At 50.4% G+C, this 16,787-nt stretch overlaps 1 protein-coding gene across 5 annotated transcripts in view; it reads right to left on the reverse strand.

Moving 5' to 3' along the window:
* Positions 1 to 16,787, reverse strand: part of RANBP3 (RAN binding protein 3) — a 63,473-nt gene that overhangs the window by 19,085 nt on the left and 27,601 nt on the right. For 2 of the 5 annotated variants that reach the window (XM_060232751.1, XM_060232755.1), the window contains 7 exons: positions 15,587 to 15,658; positions 14,201 to 14,266; positions 12,353 to 12,445; positions 7,064 to 7,170; positions 4,031 to 4,171; positions 2,077 to 2,180; positions 1,822 to 1,900 (listed from right to left, as the gene is read on the reverse strand). In XM_060232751.1, the coding sequence (XP_060088734.1) occupies positions 1,822 to 1,900; positions 2,077 to 2,180; positions 4,031 to 4,171; positions 7,064 to 7,170; positions 12,353 to 12,445; positions 14,201 to 14,266; positions 15,587 to 15,658 (662 nt within the window). The remainder of the gene's footprint in view (positions 1 to 1,821; positions 1,901 to 2,076; positions 2,181 to 4,030; positions 4,172 to 7,063; positions 7,171 to 12,352; positions 12,446 to 14,200; positions 14,267 to 15,586; positions 15,659 to 16,787) is intronic. The other 3 variants (XM_060232753.1, XM_060232756.1, XM_060232754.1) reach the window with 2 other exon arrangements.

Consider the following 16,787-nt stretch of genomic DNA (forward strand, 5'->3'; position numbering starts at 1 on the left):
ATTAATATGCAAATAATTGTTTTTCTATTTGAAGTCATGTGGGGAGAGCCTAATCTGGCGCGCACACACACACACACACACGGCCCACCGCCCTAGGCAAATGCATAGCTCCAGGGCTTTTTTGTAGAAAAAGCCCAGCAGGAACTCAGTAGCATATTAGACCACATCCCCTAATGTTAGCATATTAGGTCACACACTCATTAGCATATTAGGCCACACCCTCTGGGATAATCAAGTGCAAAGCGAACCGTGACAGTAACTTTTCCGGGCCCTGAAGCAATTCTGGCCGAACAGCCAGCTAGGCCCCAGGGAGGCTGCCGCACAGTACATCTGGGCCCTGTGATCCCTGCCTGGCCCTGGGGAGGCTGCTTTTCGAGCGTGGCTGGGCCCCATGATCCTTGCTGGCCAGCCAGACCCCAGGGAGGCTGCCACATAGCTTGGTTTGGCCCAGCAATCCCCGAGGGCCACACCAAGTGACCTCAAGGGCAGCACACAGCCCTCGGGACGGACGTTCCCCAGCCCTGCCTTAGAGTAGCAGTGCAAGGAAAGGAAGCCGGGAGCCCTGGTCCTCTCAGGAGGTTATTCCTACGAAGGCCAGGTGGTGGCAGTCAATGATCCAAAAGAGGGAGAGAGAAGCCCCTCCAGGGGTTGAGAAAACCAGGTGGAACCCCAGATAGTCACTGGTGCCCACGCATCCGAAAGCGCAAGGCAAAACAGAACTGGCAGATCGATGGGCCTGTTCTGCCTCAAAAGACGGGAGAAAAAGGTGGCAGCTCGTACCAACTACACAGTTCCCTATTTATCACTTCTGACCCTAATGTCTTCCCCCTAAAACGTTGTCGGTCTTAAAGGTGCTGTGGGACTCCTTCTTTGTTCTACTGCTTCAGACCAACACGGCTGCCCCCCTGGATCTATCTACACCAGAAAAGAGTCAGGAGGACTTAATGAGGGATCCTATTTAGCTGCCTCTGCTTCCTCAAGGCAGTTCAAGTTTATTCAAGTTTAACAGCCCAAAGGCCATACGCTATAAAACACAATTTAAGAATTAAAAATCACATTAAAACAAGTTTGCTATGTTCACAATACAGTTTTTGCAGAAGCTACTCAAAAATAATCTTAATCATGAGGTGTCAGATGTGGCCGGATACTAAACTAGCCATTTTTCTAAGAAGTGTCTCTCTGGCTGTTACACGCTTTGGACGGTAGAAAAAGGTATGGGGCAAGGAACCCACGACTCTCATGGGGTAACCGCAAAAGCGCTGATCTGAAAGTATCTTGAGGAAACGGCCCTTCTTCTGGCAGTGTAACGCAACAGCTAAATAAGAGCATCCCCCATTAAGTCGTCCTGACTCTTGACTTCATAGACCAGGGGTGGCCAACGGTAGCTCTCCAGATGTTTTTTTTTGCCTACAACTCCCATCAGCCCCAGCCATTGGCCATGCTGGCTGGGGCTGATGGGAGTTGTAGGCAAAAAAAAACATCAGGAGAGCTACCGTTGGCCACCCCTGTCATAGACATAGAGATATAAGGGCTCAAACCACCCTGCAAAAAGTCTGCCGTGAAAACGTCATCGTGCGACGTCACCCCAGAGTCGGAAACGACCGGTGCTTGCGCAGGGGACTACCTTGACCTTTTTAACTTAAAACTGGCCCCAAGTCTGTGGGGACTTAAACCAAGAACAGTAATTCAGCAGAATGCATTTCTAGCACATCTGGGAGAAGCTATCGCATGGCTTCTGCTCTGAGCGTTAATTACATACCAAAGTGGACGCCTACTACTTTTGTGATCCGGGGGAAGGTGAAAGAACGGTATAATGCTCACCAAAACCCGCTCGCTCATGTTCTGCCCGAACACGAACTTGGTGCTGGAGGTGTCGGCACTGTGTGTCGAGTTTTCCGTGCTGCAGAGAGAGAGAGAGAGACAGACAGACAGAGAGAGAGAGAGAGAGAGGAAAGCTCTTTTCAGGCCATGGGTTTAAGGAGTCCCAGCCCCCACCCTGGCGGCAATGATCCAGCTCTGTGATGCCCCACAGGAGTGTCCAAAGGGAGGGGCGCAATGATGAGCGTTCTCTCCCACCTGGAGCTGATGTACTGCAGGAAGTAGTTGGTGGCCGGAAGCGTCTCGGAGTTCGGGAGCCGGGCATTCGGCAGGTCAGCGGAGTCATCCCCTTCATCTCCTAACTGCGATAAGATGCGCAGTGTTGAGGAACACAGATGAAGGCACACCGGGCGTCTTGTGATAAGCAATGGCTTTGCGGAGATTCAGGCAGAGAGAAAATCCTTCCCAGCCTCAGCTTCCCAGAATCGCCTTCCTTCGGATTAAAATATCATCTTTCTATTCCTAGGCTCAGAATTTTCTGGAACAGTGAGGTGCTGGACGCTAGGACACGAAGCCTCAGAGTAGAACGATCATATTTCAATCCAAAGGAAGGCGACAGACATCCCGAAAGCTAGAATATGTTTTTTCCCCTTTGGGTATTCATTTCAGACATGGGGACACTGCTCTGAGATTTATGCGAGCTGAAGACTAAGGCTACTCGAAACTGGATATTATCGATTACCGGTACAGCTCTGCTTTCTCATGGTGGTCAAATCTGAAGTGGCCAGAGAATAATACTGTTGGCTGAGCCACACTTTTGGACTAGCTTGACATCCATTTGTTAAGAGCAACCTGCATTCACACTGGGTTACTGGACTGTGCCACACCGCATACTGTATTACTCGGACGTTTGTAGATTTTCCTCGTTATAGTGGGCTTTGTAACTTCATATATTGTTCTTAACTACAGATGTTAAATACTTTAAAGTTTTGTTAAGTACAGAAGCCTTTTGCCACCCTGGGGCTTTTCTTTCTCTCTTACGGATGAGAGCAGAGGAACAGCAGATTTATTTTCCTGAGGCATCCAGCAAAATTCCTAGTCCTCAGGGCTGCAAAAGCTGTGTGCTGGAGAGTGCTCAGGCTATGCCTACAGACATCTCCAGGGGAAAAGGAGTCACCAGCAGCCCTCAACTGAGCAGAAACAATGATGATGGAAGGAAGAAAAAGAATTGCAGATTTATACCCTGCCGTTCTCTCTGAATCAGACTCAGAGCGGCTTACAATTTCCTCTATCTTCTCCCCCCACAAGAGATACCCTGTGAGGTGGGAGGAGCTGAGAGGACTCTCCCAGAAGCTGCCCTTTCAAGGACAGAGGCTCAGAGCAGCCTACAGTCTCCTTTCCTTTCCTCCCCCACAACAGACACCCTGTGAGGCGGGTGGGATTGAGAGGGGTCTCCCAGAAGCTGCCCTTTCAAGGACAGAGTCTCAGAGCGGCCTATAATCTCCTTTACCTTCCTCCCCCACAACAGACACCCTGTGAGGTGGGTGGGGCTGAGAGAGCTCTCCCAGAAGCTGCCCTTTCAAGGACAGAGTCTCAGAGTGGCCTACAATATCCTTTCCCTTCCTCCCCCCCAAGGACAGGCTCAGAGCGGCCTACAATCTCCTTTCCCTTCCTCCCCCACAACAGACACCCCAACAGACAGGTGGGGATGAGAGAACTCTCCCAGAAGCTGCTCTTTCAAGGACAGTCTCAGAGCAGCCTACAATCTCTTTTATCTCCTTCCCCCACAACAGACACCCTGTGAGGTGGGTGGGGCTGAGAGAGCTCTCCCAGAAGCTGCCCTTTCAAGGACAACTCCTACGAGAGCTATGGCTGACCCAAGGCCATTCCAGCAGGTGCAAGCGAAGGAGTGGGGAATCAAACCCGGTTCTCCCAGATAAGAGTCCACACACTTAACCACTACGCCAAACTGGCTCTTGACGGAAAGCAGTAAAGACGCCAAAGAAATTATGTGAAATTATGTGACTGCCATTTCACTTGTTTAAAGACACAAGGAATTTGGCTTTAACCGGGACACAATTCAGATCATGTGGCACATAACTTTTAAAGAGCAGATTGGGTGGGATTGCCGAAGGCAGGCAGTCCTGCACAAGGTTCTCGGCAGGACGCAGCCGTGCAAACGCGAAGCCCCAGCCCAGCCCCACTGGCTCACCACAAGCAGCAAGACAGGTACCTTCACTCGATCTCTGAGGTTTTGCCCGAAAACAAAGGACTGTGGGGCGTTCTGCTCAGCCGCTTTGCACTTCTCAGCTTCGGCAGCGTGGGGAGGCTCCGTTTTCTGACACGGGTTGTCCTAAGGAGAGAGGAGGGACGGGGTTTAATTTAGTTTAATTTTGTGATTTATACCCCTGCCCTATCCCACAAGGTGGGCTCGGGGTGGCCTACAACATCCAAACATTGCAATAACAATAAATTAAACATATCCAATTAAATACAACAAATTTAAAATATCTCATAAACATTCAGAGAGTCTCATTAACTTCCAGAGGTTCCCTCTCCCTTTCACTGGTCACTTTGCAGCAGTATCGTTTCTATCAGGCTTTACAGGCTGTTGCGACATGGCTCAGGCTGAGTGGGCTGAAACTGAACCCAGCGAAGACAGAGGTCCTTTGCGTGGGTCGCGGCGCTCTGGGAAGGGAAATAGCTCTCCCGGCCTTCGATGGTGCGCTATTGAAAGCAGCGCGCCAGGTAAAGAGCCTGGGTGTTTTACTGGAGCCTTCACTATCAATGGAGGCCCAGATAGCAGCCACTGCCAAGTCAGCATTCTTCCATCTGAAGCGGGCAAGGCAGTTGGCCCCTTTCCTCGAGCGCCGGGACCTCGCAACAGTGATCCACGCAACGGTCACCTCAAGACTAGACTACTGTAACGCCCTCTACTTGGGGCTACCTCTGTGCCGGACTCGGAGACTGCAGCTAGTGCAGAACGCGGCAGCCAGGTTGCTGTTGGGACTCCCAAAACGGGAGCATATACAGCCGGGGCTGCGTGAACTGCACTGGCTGCCGATTGTATACCGAGTCCAGTACAAAGTGTTGGTCGTTACCTTTAAAGCCTTATATGGCCGAGGACCTGCCTACCTGAGGGACCGTCTTTCCCCATACGAACCCCAGAGAGCACTGAGGTCAGTCGGGAAAAATCTAATGACCATCCCCGGGCCGAAGGAGATTAAATATCAGAGCACCAGAGCACGGGCATTCTCGATTGCGGCTCCTACTCTGTGGAACCGACTCCCCGAGGAGGTGCGGGCCCTGCGGAACCTTGAGCAGTTCCGCAGGGCCTGCAAGACCGTCCTTTTTAAATTTGCACACCCGGACTGTTAGGAAGATCAGAAATTAAGGAGCCGCCAATGCGGTTGAAGAACTATACCGCAGAATAACTGTATTTATTGAACTGGTTTTTAATGTTATTAAGTTTATTGTTGATGTTTTATATTGTTAAACTTAAAGGTTTTATTATTATTATTGTATGTTTTTATAAAATGTTGTTAGCCGCCCTGAGCCTGCTGAGGTGGGGAGGGCGGGATAGAAATAAAATTTATTATTATTATTATTATTATATTATTATCAAAGCTTATGCCTAAATAGAATTTAGCTAGCCTTTAAGGGGCCACAAGGCCCCTTTTTATTTCCACTGAATTTTTTAAAATAAAGGAGCCTCTATATCGCAAACCGATCAGAGCCGTCCAACTGCAGAAACGTAAGAAACGCAACACGTTAAAACTTTCTCCAGTAAAAAAAGAAGAAGAAGAAGAAGAAGAAGAATTGCAGATTTATACCCCGCCCTTCTCTCTGAATCAGAGACTCAGAGTGGCTTACAATCTCCTATATCTTCTCCCCCCACAACAGACACCCTGTGAGGTGGGGGCAGATTTATACCCCGCCCTTCTCCCTGAATCAGAGACTCAGAGCGGCTTACATTCTCCTGTATCTTCTTCCCTCACAACAGACACCCTGTGAGGTGGGGGCAGATTTATACCCCGCCCTTCTCCCTGAATCAGAGACTCAGAGCGGCTTACATTCTCCTGTATCTTCTTCCCTCACAACAGACACCCTGTGAGGTGGGGGCAGATTTATACCCCGCCCTTCTCCCTGAATCAGAGACTCAGAGCGGCTTACATTCTCCTGTATCTTCTTCCCTCACAACAGACACCCTGTGAGGTGGGGGCAGATTTATACCCCGCCCTTCTCCCTGAATCAGAGACTCAGAGCGGCTTACATTCTCCTGTATCTTCTTCCCTCACAACAGACACCCTGTGAGGTGGGGGCAGATTTATACCCCGCCCTTCTCCCTGAATCAGAGACTCAGAGCGGCTTACATTCTCCTGTATCTTCTTCCCTCACAACAGACACCCTGTGAGGTGGGGGCAGATTTATACCCCACCCTTCTCTCTGAATCAGAGACTCAGAGCGGCTTACAATCTCCTATATCTTCTCCCCCCACAACAGACACCCTGTGAGGTGGGTGGGGCTGAGAGGGCTCTCACAGCAGCTGCACTTTCAAGGACAACCTCTGCCAGAGCTATGGCTGACCCAAGGCCATGCTAGCAGGTGCAAGTGGAGGAGTGGGGAATCAAACCCGGTTCTCCCATATAAGAGTCCACTCACTTAACCACTACACCAAACTGGCTCTAAAAAAAGAATTGCCAACTCTATTACTCATGGCGGCTAAACTTCTGATAGCTCAACATTGGAAGCGAGATGCGTCTCCTACAAAACAACAATGGATGTCTAAAGTATGGGAAATAGCGGCATTAGATAAACTAGCCATACAGATAAGGGTAAGTGACTTACCACAGAAAGAACACAATTTTATTGAAAAAAGGTTCCCATTTTTTAATTACATCAACTTAGAAGAAGAATTTGAAAACTGTATTCCAAAAAGGTACACAAATTTCTCGTATTATTGAAGCTTTTTATATATAATATAGTATACTGATAGATAATATATTTGAAATATTGATTGTAAAAGCAAAACTATGAATTAATAGAAGACTGTAAGAGTGCTCTTATTAATATTGTTCTATGTATATAACATATATATACTTATGGGGTTTTTTGTTTATTTTGTTTAACGTTTGTGGATTTTTTAGAAAAAATAAAAATTTAAGTACAAAAAAAGAGAAACACAACACACAGACGCAACCCCCCCCCCCCCCGTGGGCTCCTCAGAATCATGTCCCAGACTCACCTTCTCCTCCGACTCGGGCGATTTTGGCGTCATGTTGCTCACGGGCTCAGATGGGGCCGCCACGGGATTGGAAGGGATGCTGACGCCATTCGTCCCACTGGTCGGAACTGTAATGAGTAGCAGCAGAGCCTGTCAGCAGCCAGAGCTGGGCCACGCAGCACCCCACCCCCGCCCGCCACAGGAAACGGCAGCAAGTCTGCTGCACGCTCTGCACCCTGATTACTGGCAGCAGTGCCATCTGCACACCTGTCCAAATCTCAGGGCGAGGGCCACGCGCAAGGCACACGGAGATCTGCACACAGCTAAGCAGCGGGGGCTGGCAGTTGACCCAGAGAAGCCCTTTCTCAGAACACCACTCCTGCTCAGCTCACGCTGCAACAGCACAAAGTGCTTCAGAATCATGCACTGACCAACACACCTGATCTTACAGACAGAACGTTGAGGCAGGGCTTGCACATGGAAAGGATTTCCCCAAAGCCACATGGCAAGTTCATGACTGCGCAAAGATTTGAACCCAAAGCTCAAGCTTATGAGAACAGAAGAGAAGCCATGTTGGATCAGGCCAATGGCCCATCCAGTCCAACACTCTGTGTCACACAGTGGGTAAAAACCAAAGGTGCCATCAGGAGGTCCACCAATGGGGCCAGGACACTAGAAGCCCTCCCACTGTTGCCCCCCCCCCCTCAGCACCAAGAATACAGAGCATCACTGCCCCAGACAGAACAACATCAGAGAAGCCATGTTGGATCAGGCCAATGGCCCCTCCAGTCCAATACTGTGTGTCACACAGTGGCCAAAAAACCCAGGTACAATCAGGAGGTCCATCAGTGGGGCCAGGACACTAGAAGCCCTCCCACTGTTACCCCCCCACCAAGCACCAAGAATACAGAGCATCACTGCCCCAGACAGAACAACATAAGAGAAGCCATGTTGGATCAGGCCAACAGCCCATCCCGTCCAACACTCTGTGTCACATAAGAACAGAAGAGAAGCCGTGTTGGATCAGGCCAATGGCCCATCCAGTCCAACACTCTGTGTCACACATAAGAACATCAGAGAAGCCATGATGGATCAGGCCAATGGCCCCTCCAGTCCAACACTCTGTGTCACACAGTTGCCAAAAACCAAAGGTGCCCTCAGGAGGTCCACCAGTGGGGCCAGGACACTAGAAGCCCTCCCACTGTTGCCCCCCCTCAGTACAAAGAATACAGAGCATCACTGCCCCAGACAGAAGAACATTAGAGAAACCATGTTGGATTAGGCCAATGGCCCCTCCAGTTCAACACTCTGTGTCACGCAGTGGCGAAAAAACCCAGGTACCATCAGGAGGTCCATCAGTGGGGCAGGACACTAGAAGCCCTTCCATTGTTGCCCCCCCCCCCCAAGCACCAAGAATACAGAGCATCACTGCAGCAGACAGAAGAACATTAGAGAAGCCATGTTGGATCAGGCCAATGGCCCATCCAGTCCAACACTCTGTGTCACATAAGAACAGAAGAGAAGTCATGTTGGATCAGGCCAATGGCCCCTCCAGTCCAACACTCTGTGTCACAAAGTGGCTAAAAACCAAAGGTGCCATCAGGAGGTCCACCAGTGGAGCCAGGACACTAGAAGCCCTCCCACTGTTGCCCCCCCTCAGCACCAAGAATACAGAGCATCACTGCCCCAGACATAAGAACATAAGAGAAGCCATGTTGGATCCAGCCAATGGCCCATCCAGTCCAACACTCCATGTCACACAGCGACCAAAAACCCCAGGTGCCATCAGGAGGTCCACCAGTGGGGCCAGGACACTAGAAGTCCTCCCACTATTGCCCCCCCCCCCCACCAAGCACCAAGAATAAAGAGCATCACTGCCCCAGACAGAGAGTTCCATCAATACACTGCGGCTGATTTGGGACAAACGCCGCCTCTCTTTAGCCCCTCCTATGTCTCCACTATCTCATTTTATGGATGTTTCTTGGTTTCAACCGGGGTTTTTTTACAAGTCTTTTCCAATTTGGAAAAAATATAATCTTTATAGGTTTTTGGATATTTTGTCCAATGGAAAAGTGCTCGACAAAAAATCTTTAGAAGAGAAAACTGGTGGGACAAAAATCCCATGGTTTGAATACTTGCAAACTAACAACTTGGTGACATCACTCTCAAAGAAATACAATTTCAATCGACCTCTTACTTTCTTTGAATCCTTGCTACAATCTCCTTTTTTAAAGCGGAAGGGACTGATTTCATTTATCTATAAGGGTTTGCTAGACATTGATGCTGTTGATTTGTTATCCTATCAAGAAATTTGGCAAAGGAATAGTTCAATTAATTTTCAGGAGGATGTTTGGCAACAAATCTGGTCATCTTCGTTTGTTTCAAAATCATTGAATATACAATTACAAACTCAAAAAATTTTGTTCCGGTGGTATTTAACACCTCAGAGATTAAGCCATATGGCGATAAATCAATCCTCCAAATGTTGGAAAAATTGTGGAGAGGTGGGCACATTTATACACTGCTGGTGGTCTTGCCCGAGGGTGCAGTCGTTTTGGGCAGTAATTGTGGCAAAAATCAAGGATATCACGGGCTATAGTTTACCCTTAAGATTGGAACTCATTTTGCTTGACTGTTGGAAAGGTATTTCTATTACTTCTCTCAATAAATCCCTGATATCCCTGTTACTAGCTGCTACTAAAATGGTGTTAGCCCAATTTTGGAAATCTCCCAATATTCCTCCAGTTAAAGCCTGGTATGCTAAAATCTGGGAGGTTTATGCTATGGACAAGATAGCAGATAGTTTATGCAATATAAATAATTCAGAAGGTAAAGATTCTCTGATGTACAAGTGGCTTCCATTTCTTAAATTTTCTTTTAGTCCTGTAGATCAGATGCGTACATGTATTCCTGGTAGATATTATGACATTATTAATTTGATGTAATTAACATATGGACAGAGTACTTATTTTTTAATTCAGCTGCCAAGTATGTATGTATGTGTGAATGTATGTATGTGTTGTTTTGTTTGTATTTTGTGTATATATATATATTTTGTTTTCTGCTGGTATGCTATGCTTATACACAAAGAATGATTGCAGATACAGTCATTGATTGCTTTATTTGTATGTTTACTAAATTCAATAAAAAAGTTTTTGGACAAAAAAAAAATACACTGCGGCTCATAGCCACTGATGGACCTCTGCTCCAGATTTATCCAATCCCCTCTTGAAGCTGGCTATGCTTGTAGCTGCCACCATCTCCAGTGGCAGTGAATTTCACATGTTAATCACCCTTTGGGTGAAGAAGGATTTCCTTTTATCTGTTCTAACCCTACTGCTCAGAAATTTCATTGAATGTCCATGAGTTCTCGTATTGTGAGAAAGAGATAAAAGTGCTTCTTTCTCTACCTTCTCTATCCCATGCATAGTCTTGTAAACCTCTGTCATGTCACCCCGCAGTCGACGTTTGGCAGACTTTTTACGGGGTGGTTGGCCATTGCCTTCCCCAGTCTTTTACACTTTCCCCCCAGCAAGCTGGGGACTCATTTTACCGACCTTGGAAGGATGGAAGGCTGAGTCAACCTCGAGCCGGCTACCTGAAAACCCAGCTTCTGCTGGGGATCGAACTCAGGTCGTGAGCAGAGCTTAGGACTGCAGTACAGCAGCTTTAACTAGGAAAGGAAAGGTCTCCTGTGCAAGCACGAGGCGGTTCCGACTCTGGGGTGACGTTGCTTTCACGGCAGACTTTTTACGGGGTGGTTTGTCATTGCCTTCCCCAGTCTTTCCCCCCAGCAAGCTAGGGATGCATTTTACCAACCTCGGAAGGATGGGAGGCTGAGTCAACCTTGGGCTGGCTACCTGAACCAGCTTTCGCTGGGATAGAACTCAGGTCGTGAGCAGAGAGTTCAGATCACAGTACTGCAGCTTTACCACTCTGCGCCACGGGGCCGCTGCTTAACGTAAGAGCCACATAGAATAAATTTCAGATGTTTGAGAGCCGCAAGACATGAATGTTTGAGAGAAGGGAGGAAGGAAGGAAGATGGGGAGGGAGAGGTGGAAAGAAAGCAACTTTAACTTTAAATGCATTCTTCAAGCCATCAGGCTGGCTTGGCTTGGATAAGTGATTTAAAGAGACAAATGCCTTCTTCAGGCCAGCCAACGAGGCAGTGGGGACTTCGAGAGCCAGACAATGTGCGCGAAAGCCACATGTGCCTCCCGAGCCACAGTTTGGCCACCCGTGCCCTAGGCCAGTATCGTCTCTTGGGCCTAGCAGGGGCTCTGCAAAGCTTTGGGCAGGGAGAAGTGCCAGAGGCTTTCAACAGGAGATGCAAGAGATTGAACTTCACCGAGCTCTGCTGCAGTTTATGCTCAGGGTGGTATGATGCAATGTTCCCTCTCGGCCGTGGAGTCTTGTGAGCAACAATTCTACTTTGCGAGCTAGTGGCATTAAAGTTGTGAGCTACTGTATCGGTTTGCTCTGGAGCCATTTTTTCATAAGCTGGGACACCAAATGTGTGAGCCGGAGGCGAAAAAATTGTGAGCTAGCTCACATCAACTCAGCTTAGAGGGAAGACTGGTATGAAGCTGCGATGCGCAGAGTCTGAAGCTCGGAAGGGGTCTGCCAAACTCTCAGGCAAAGAGGAGACTTCTTTCCCAAATAATCTTTTTTTTCAAAAAAAAGACACAAAGCTCACGTCCAGCCGCTCAGCTACAGCCCCTCCCCAAACAACATAGGAACATATGAAGCTGCCTTATACTGAATCAGACCCTGGGTCCATCAAAGTCAGTCTTGTCTTCTCAGACTGGCAGCGGCTCTCCAGGGTCTCAAGCGGAGGTTTTTCACACCTATTTGCCTGGACCCCTTTTTGGAGATGCCGGGGATTGAACCTGGGACCTTCTGCTTCCCAAGCAGATGCTCTACCACTGAGCCACCGTCCCTCCCTAACAACCCAATATAATTCTTAAGGGAAAAGCTTTCTACACGCACAATTTAATTGCCGGCTGCTACCTTCCTCCTTTCCCACCAGGCACCTGCTGCACTGAGTTACGGGGCACAGGCCTTTGGAATTGCGACAGCCGCTAGCCCTGCAGTGTGACTTGAAAGGCATTTGTTTAGGGCAGCCTTTCTGAGCAATGGACTGCCCTGTTGACTAGGAGTTCTAATGCTGCTCAATGCTTTAAAGGGACTTTCCCTTGACTGCTGCCGTATTCTGCACTTTAGTTTATCGACAGCCATTTTTTTTGGGGGGGGGGGGGCATCTATAATCAGAAAACAGACACCAAATCAAGACCTAGCCCGCTACTGACCTGCTTGTGAGAAAGCCTTCGGCTGTGGGGCCTGCAACACGGCCGGGCGTAACACGCTCTTCTGCTGTTCTTTCGGTTTCTGGCTGGGGACGCCTGGAAAGAGAAGTGAGAAGAAGAAGATATTGGAGTCTCAGAGCGGCTCACAATCTCCTTTCCCTTCCTCCCCCACCACAGACACCCTGTGAGGGGGGTGGGGCTGAGAGAGCTCTCCCAGAAGCTCCCCTTTCAAGGACAGAGTCTCAGAGTGGCCTACAATCTCCTTTCCCTTCCTCCCCCTCAACAGACACCCTGTGAGGTGGGTGGGGCTGAGAGAGCTCTCCCAGAAGCTGCCCTTTCAAGGACAGAGTCTCAGAGAGGCCTACAATCTCCTTTCCCTTCCTCCCCCACAACAGACACCCTGTGAGGTGGGTGGGGCTGAGAGAGCTCTCCCAGAAGCTCCCCTTTCAAGGACAGAGTCTCAGAGAGGCCTACAATCTCCTTTCCCTTCCTCCCCCACAACAGACACCCTGTGAGGTGGGTGGGGCTGAGAGAGCTCTCCCAGAAGCTGCCCCTTGAAGGACAGAGTCTCAGAGCGGCCTACAATCTCCTTTCCCTTTCTCCCCCACCACAGACACCCTGTGAGGGGGGTGGGGCTGAGAGAGCTCTCCCAGAAGCTGCCCTTTCAATGACAGAGTCTCAGAGCGGCCTACAATCTCCTTTCCCTTCCTCCCCCACCACAGACACCCTGTGAGGCGGGTGGGGCTGAGAGCTCTCCCAGAAGCTGCCCTTTCAAGGACAGAGTCTCAGAGTGGCCTACAATCTCCTTTCCCTTCCTCCCCCTCAACAGACACCCTGTGAGGCAGGTGGGGCTGAGAGAGCTCTCCCAGAAGCTGCCCCTTGAAGGACAGAGTCTCAGAGCGGCCTACAATCTCCTTTCCCTTCCTCCCCCTCAACAGACACCCTGTGAGTTGGGTGGGGCTGAGAGAGCTCTCCCAGAAGCTGCCCTTTCAAAGACAGAGTCTCAGAGCAGTCTACAATCTCCTTTCCCTTCCTCCCCCACAACAGACACCCTGTGAGGTGGGTGAGGCTGAGAGAGCTCTCCCAGAAGCTGCCTCTTGAAGGACAGAGTCTCAGAGTGGCCTACAATCTCCTTTCCCTTCCTCCCCCTCAACAGACACCCTGTGAGGCAGGTGGGGCTGAGAGAGGTCTCCCAGAAGCTGCCCTTTCAAGGACAGAGTGTCAGAGCGGCCTACAATCTCCTTTCCCTTCCTCCCCCACAACAGACACCCTGTGAGGTGGGTGGGGCTGAGAGGGCTCTCCCAGAAGCTTCCCTTTCAAGGACAGTCTCAGAGCAGCCTACAATCTCCATTCCCTTCCTATCCCACAACAGACACCCTGTGAGGTGGGTGGGGCTGGAGAGGGCTCTCACAGCGGCTGCCCTTTCAAGGACAACCTCTGCCAGAGCTATGGCTGACCCAAGGCCATTCCAGCAAGTGCAAGCGGAGGACCGGGGAATCAAACCGCACACTTAACCACTACACCAAACTGGCTCTTCAGAATTGCAGAGGTGGGAGATGAAGCTAACAAAAAGGTATGCTACTGCTTGTCACACACCCGGGGCTCTCCTTGACCACCACCTCCCCCACGCACAGTCAAAAGGCCAGCAAACCACCCACCGCCCAAAATCATATAAGAAGTGGAGAAAGGGTGGCGCGGGCTTCTCCAGAGCTGCAAAGCTCCTGGTGGGTGTCTGGCTGGCTACCCGCTCTCCTAATCCAGGGATTGTTATGCAGCTGCACCTCCTATTCAATGGACAAGGTAGGTGGGGAGGAGGAGGAGGGGGGATGTCAGAAAGGTTCAGGAGCTTACCTGCGCTGGGTGCCTGGCCGTGGATAAGGGTGGGCGGTTTGAGCCGGAATCCTGTGCTCTTCTCCTCTGGAATTCACAGCATATAGTCACTCAATCAGACAGCCAAGGGAGAGGATGGGGCACAGAGGACTACCAACCCTAGCTGTCTCTTCTTCCTGAGCCATACCTGGCCTCCTTGCCCTCTCCAATCATAAGAACATAAGAGAAGCCATGTTGGATCAGGCCAATGGCCCATCCACTCCAACACTCTGTGTCACACAGTGGCAAAAATTTTTATACATACACACACACTGTGGCTAATAGCCACTGATGGACTTCTGCTCCATATTTTTATCTAAACCCCTCTTGAAGGTGGCTATGCTTGTGGCCGCCACCACCTCCTGTGGCAGTGAATTCCACAAACACAAACAAGTAGAAAAACAAGTCAATCACAAACAAGTAGAAAAACAAGAAGCACGCAGTAGAAAATAGCAATACAAAATACAACCTGTGTGTAAAGACTTAAAAGTGAATTTATCAAAACAGAAAATGATTATTGCACACTCATAAAAGGACAATAGCTCAAAAGACAAACGAGTCTCTAATGGTGGGAAATCCACAAGCGGGTTAAGTGGCTTATAAGTCCGTGTTCTCGCTCCGTTTAAATGTCCATATAGACGTCTTCTTGAGGACATTTAAACGGAGCGAGAACGCGGACTTGTAAGCCACTAACCCGCCTGTGGATTTCCCACTGTTAGAGACTTGTTGCTTGTCTTTTGAACTATTGTCCTTTTGTGAGTGTGCAATAGTAATTTTCTGTTTCGATAAAATCACTTTTAAGGCTTTATATACGGTTTGTATTTTGTATTGCTCTCTCTGGTCAGCTGGCAAGCCATACTAATCTCTCAAAGATCTCTTGAGAGAGAGGGCGGAGTTTCTTTCCAGTTGACAAGTCACACCTGATCCTGCATTTAACCAGATGACTTTTGCCCCTGTCCTAGCAGCCAACCTCTGAAGACTCCATGCTTTCACCAGGGTATGTATTACAAGGCTTTGAGAATTATTCTCTAAGTGAAGAAGATTATCAACCGCTAATTGCCACAAAAAACCCTGATGGGAGTCCCTACGAACGGTGCTCTCCAGATTCACTTTTTTTTGACAGAAACTGGTTAAGCTACATTTGGAACACTGCAGGAATGTATTTGGGTGGGGGGAATTGCTCAGTGGGCACAAATAAAAGATGGCAGCAAGACAGCCCTTTCCTGCACTTGGCTACCATTTATCAACAAAGGTGTAATACTGACTTGAAGAAGTCTGGCAATTTTTCTGTGTTATGAAATAAAAGTATTCTCTCTATGGGCGGCTCTTCCCCACACAGCAGACAGATAGTGAGGTCCAGAGGCTCACCTGGTTCTGAGTCAGAGTTTCCTGCTGAGGGTTCGCAAAAGCTTGATGGCATAAAGACATTGTTCTTTGTCACTGTGGTCAAAGAAAAGAAAGCATGAAAGCACTGCCGCATGTGAGCCTGTGGGCCAGGAATCCTGCCCTCCCGAAAACCAAGACACGACAAGAACAGGAGGCTGTTTGCAGCCTCTGCCTTGCAGGCCACTCCACCTCAACTGGTTTGGGGCACTTCACATGCCGGCTCTCAGCTGCTGATACTGTCACCCCCTTCCTCCAAGGTGGCAAGCAAAGTGCTCCAGTCCTTCCCCACAGAAGGAAATCAGGCTGAGAGGGCATGACGATGAGCAAGTCTAGCCTCACAGCTGAGTGGGTACCCAAACCCGGATGTCCCCAATTTCACCCCACCCACCTCCCTGAGGAAACGCCCCCCTCTCGCCCAACCCCCCCCCGAAGAAACGACCCCCTCCCGCCACACCCGCCTCCCCGAGGAAACGCCCCCTCTCGCCCCACCCACCTCCCCGAGGAAACGCCCCCTCTCGCCCCACCCCCCTCCCTGAGGAAACGCCCCCTCTCGCCCCACCCGCCTCCCTGAGGAAACGCCCCCCTCTCGCCCCACCCGCCTCCCTGAGGAAACACCCCCTCTCGCCCCACCCCCCTCTCACCCCACCCGCCTCCCTGAGGAAACGCCCCCCCTCTCGTCCCACCCGCCTCCGAGGAAACGCCCCCCTCTCGCCCCACCTGCCTCCCCGAGGAAATGCCCCCCTTCTCGCCCCACCCACCTCCCTGAGGAAAGGCCCCCCTCTCTCGCCCCACCTGCCTCCCCGAGGAAACGCCCCCCCTCTCGCCCCCCCCCCGCCTCCCTGAGGAAAGGCCTCCCCTCTCACCCCACCTGCCTCCCCGAGGAAATGCCCCCCCTCTCGCCCCCCCCGCCTCCCTGAGGAAAAGCCTCCCCTCTCACCCCACCTGCCTCCCCGAGGAAACGCCCCCCCCTCTCGCCCCCCCCCGCCTCCCTGAGGAAACGCCCCCCCTCTCGCCCCACCCGCCTCCCTGAGGAAACGCCCCCCCTCTCACCCCACCCGCCTCCCTGAGGAAGCGCCCCCCCTCTCGTCCCACCCGCCTCCGAGGAAACGCCCCCCTCTCGTCCCACCTGCCTCCCCGAGGAAATGCCCCCCTCTCGCCCCACCCGCCTCCCTGAGGAAAGGCC

The sequence above is a fragment of the Heteronotia binoei genome, chromosome 2, assembly GCF_032191835.1.
Source record: "Heteronotia binoei isolate CCM8104 ecotype False Entrance Well chromosome 2, APGP_CSIRO_Hbin_v1, whole genome shotgun sequence".
NCBI classification, from domain to species: Eukaryota; Metazoa; Chordata; class Lepidosauria; order Squamata; family Gekkonidae; genus Heteronotia; species Heteronotia binoei.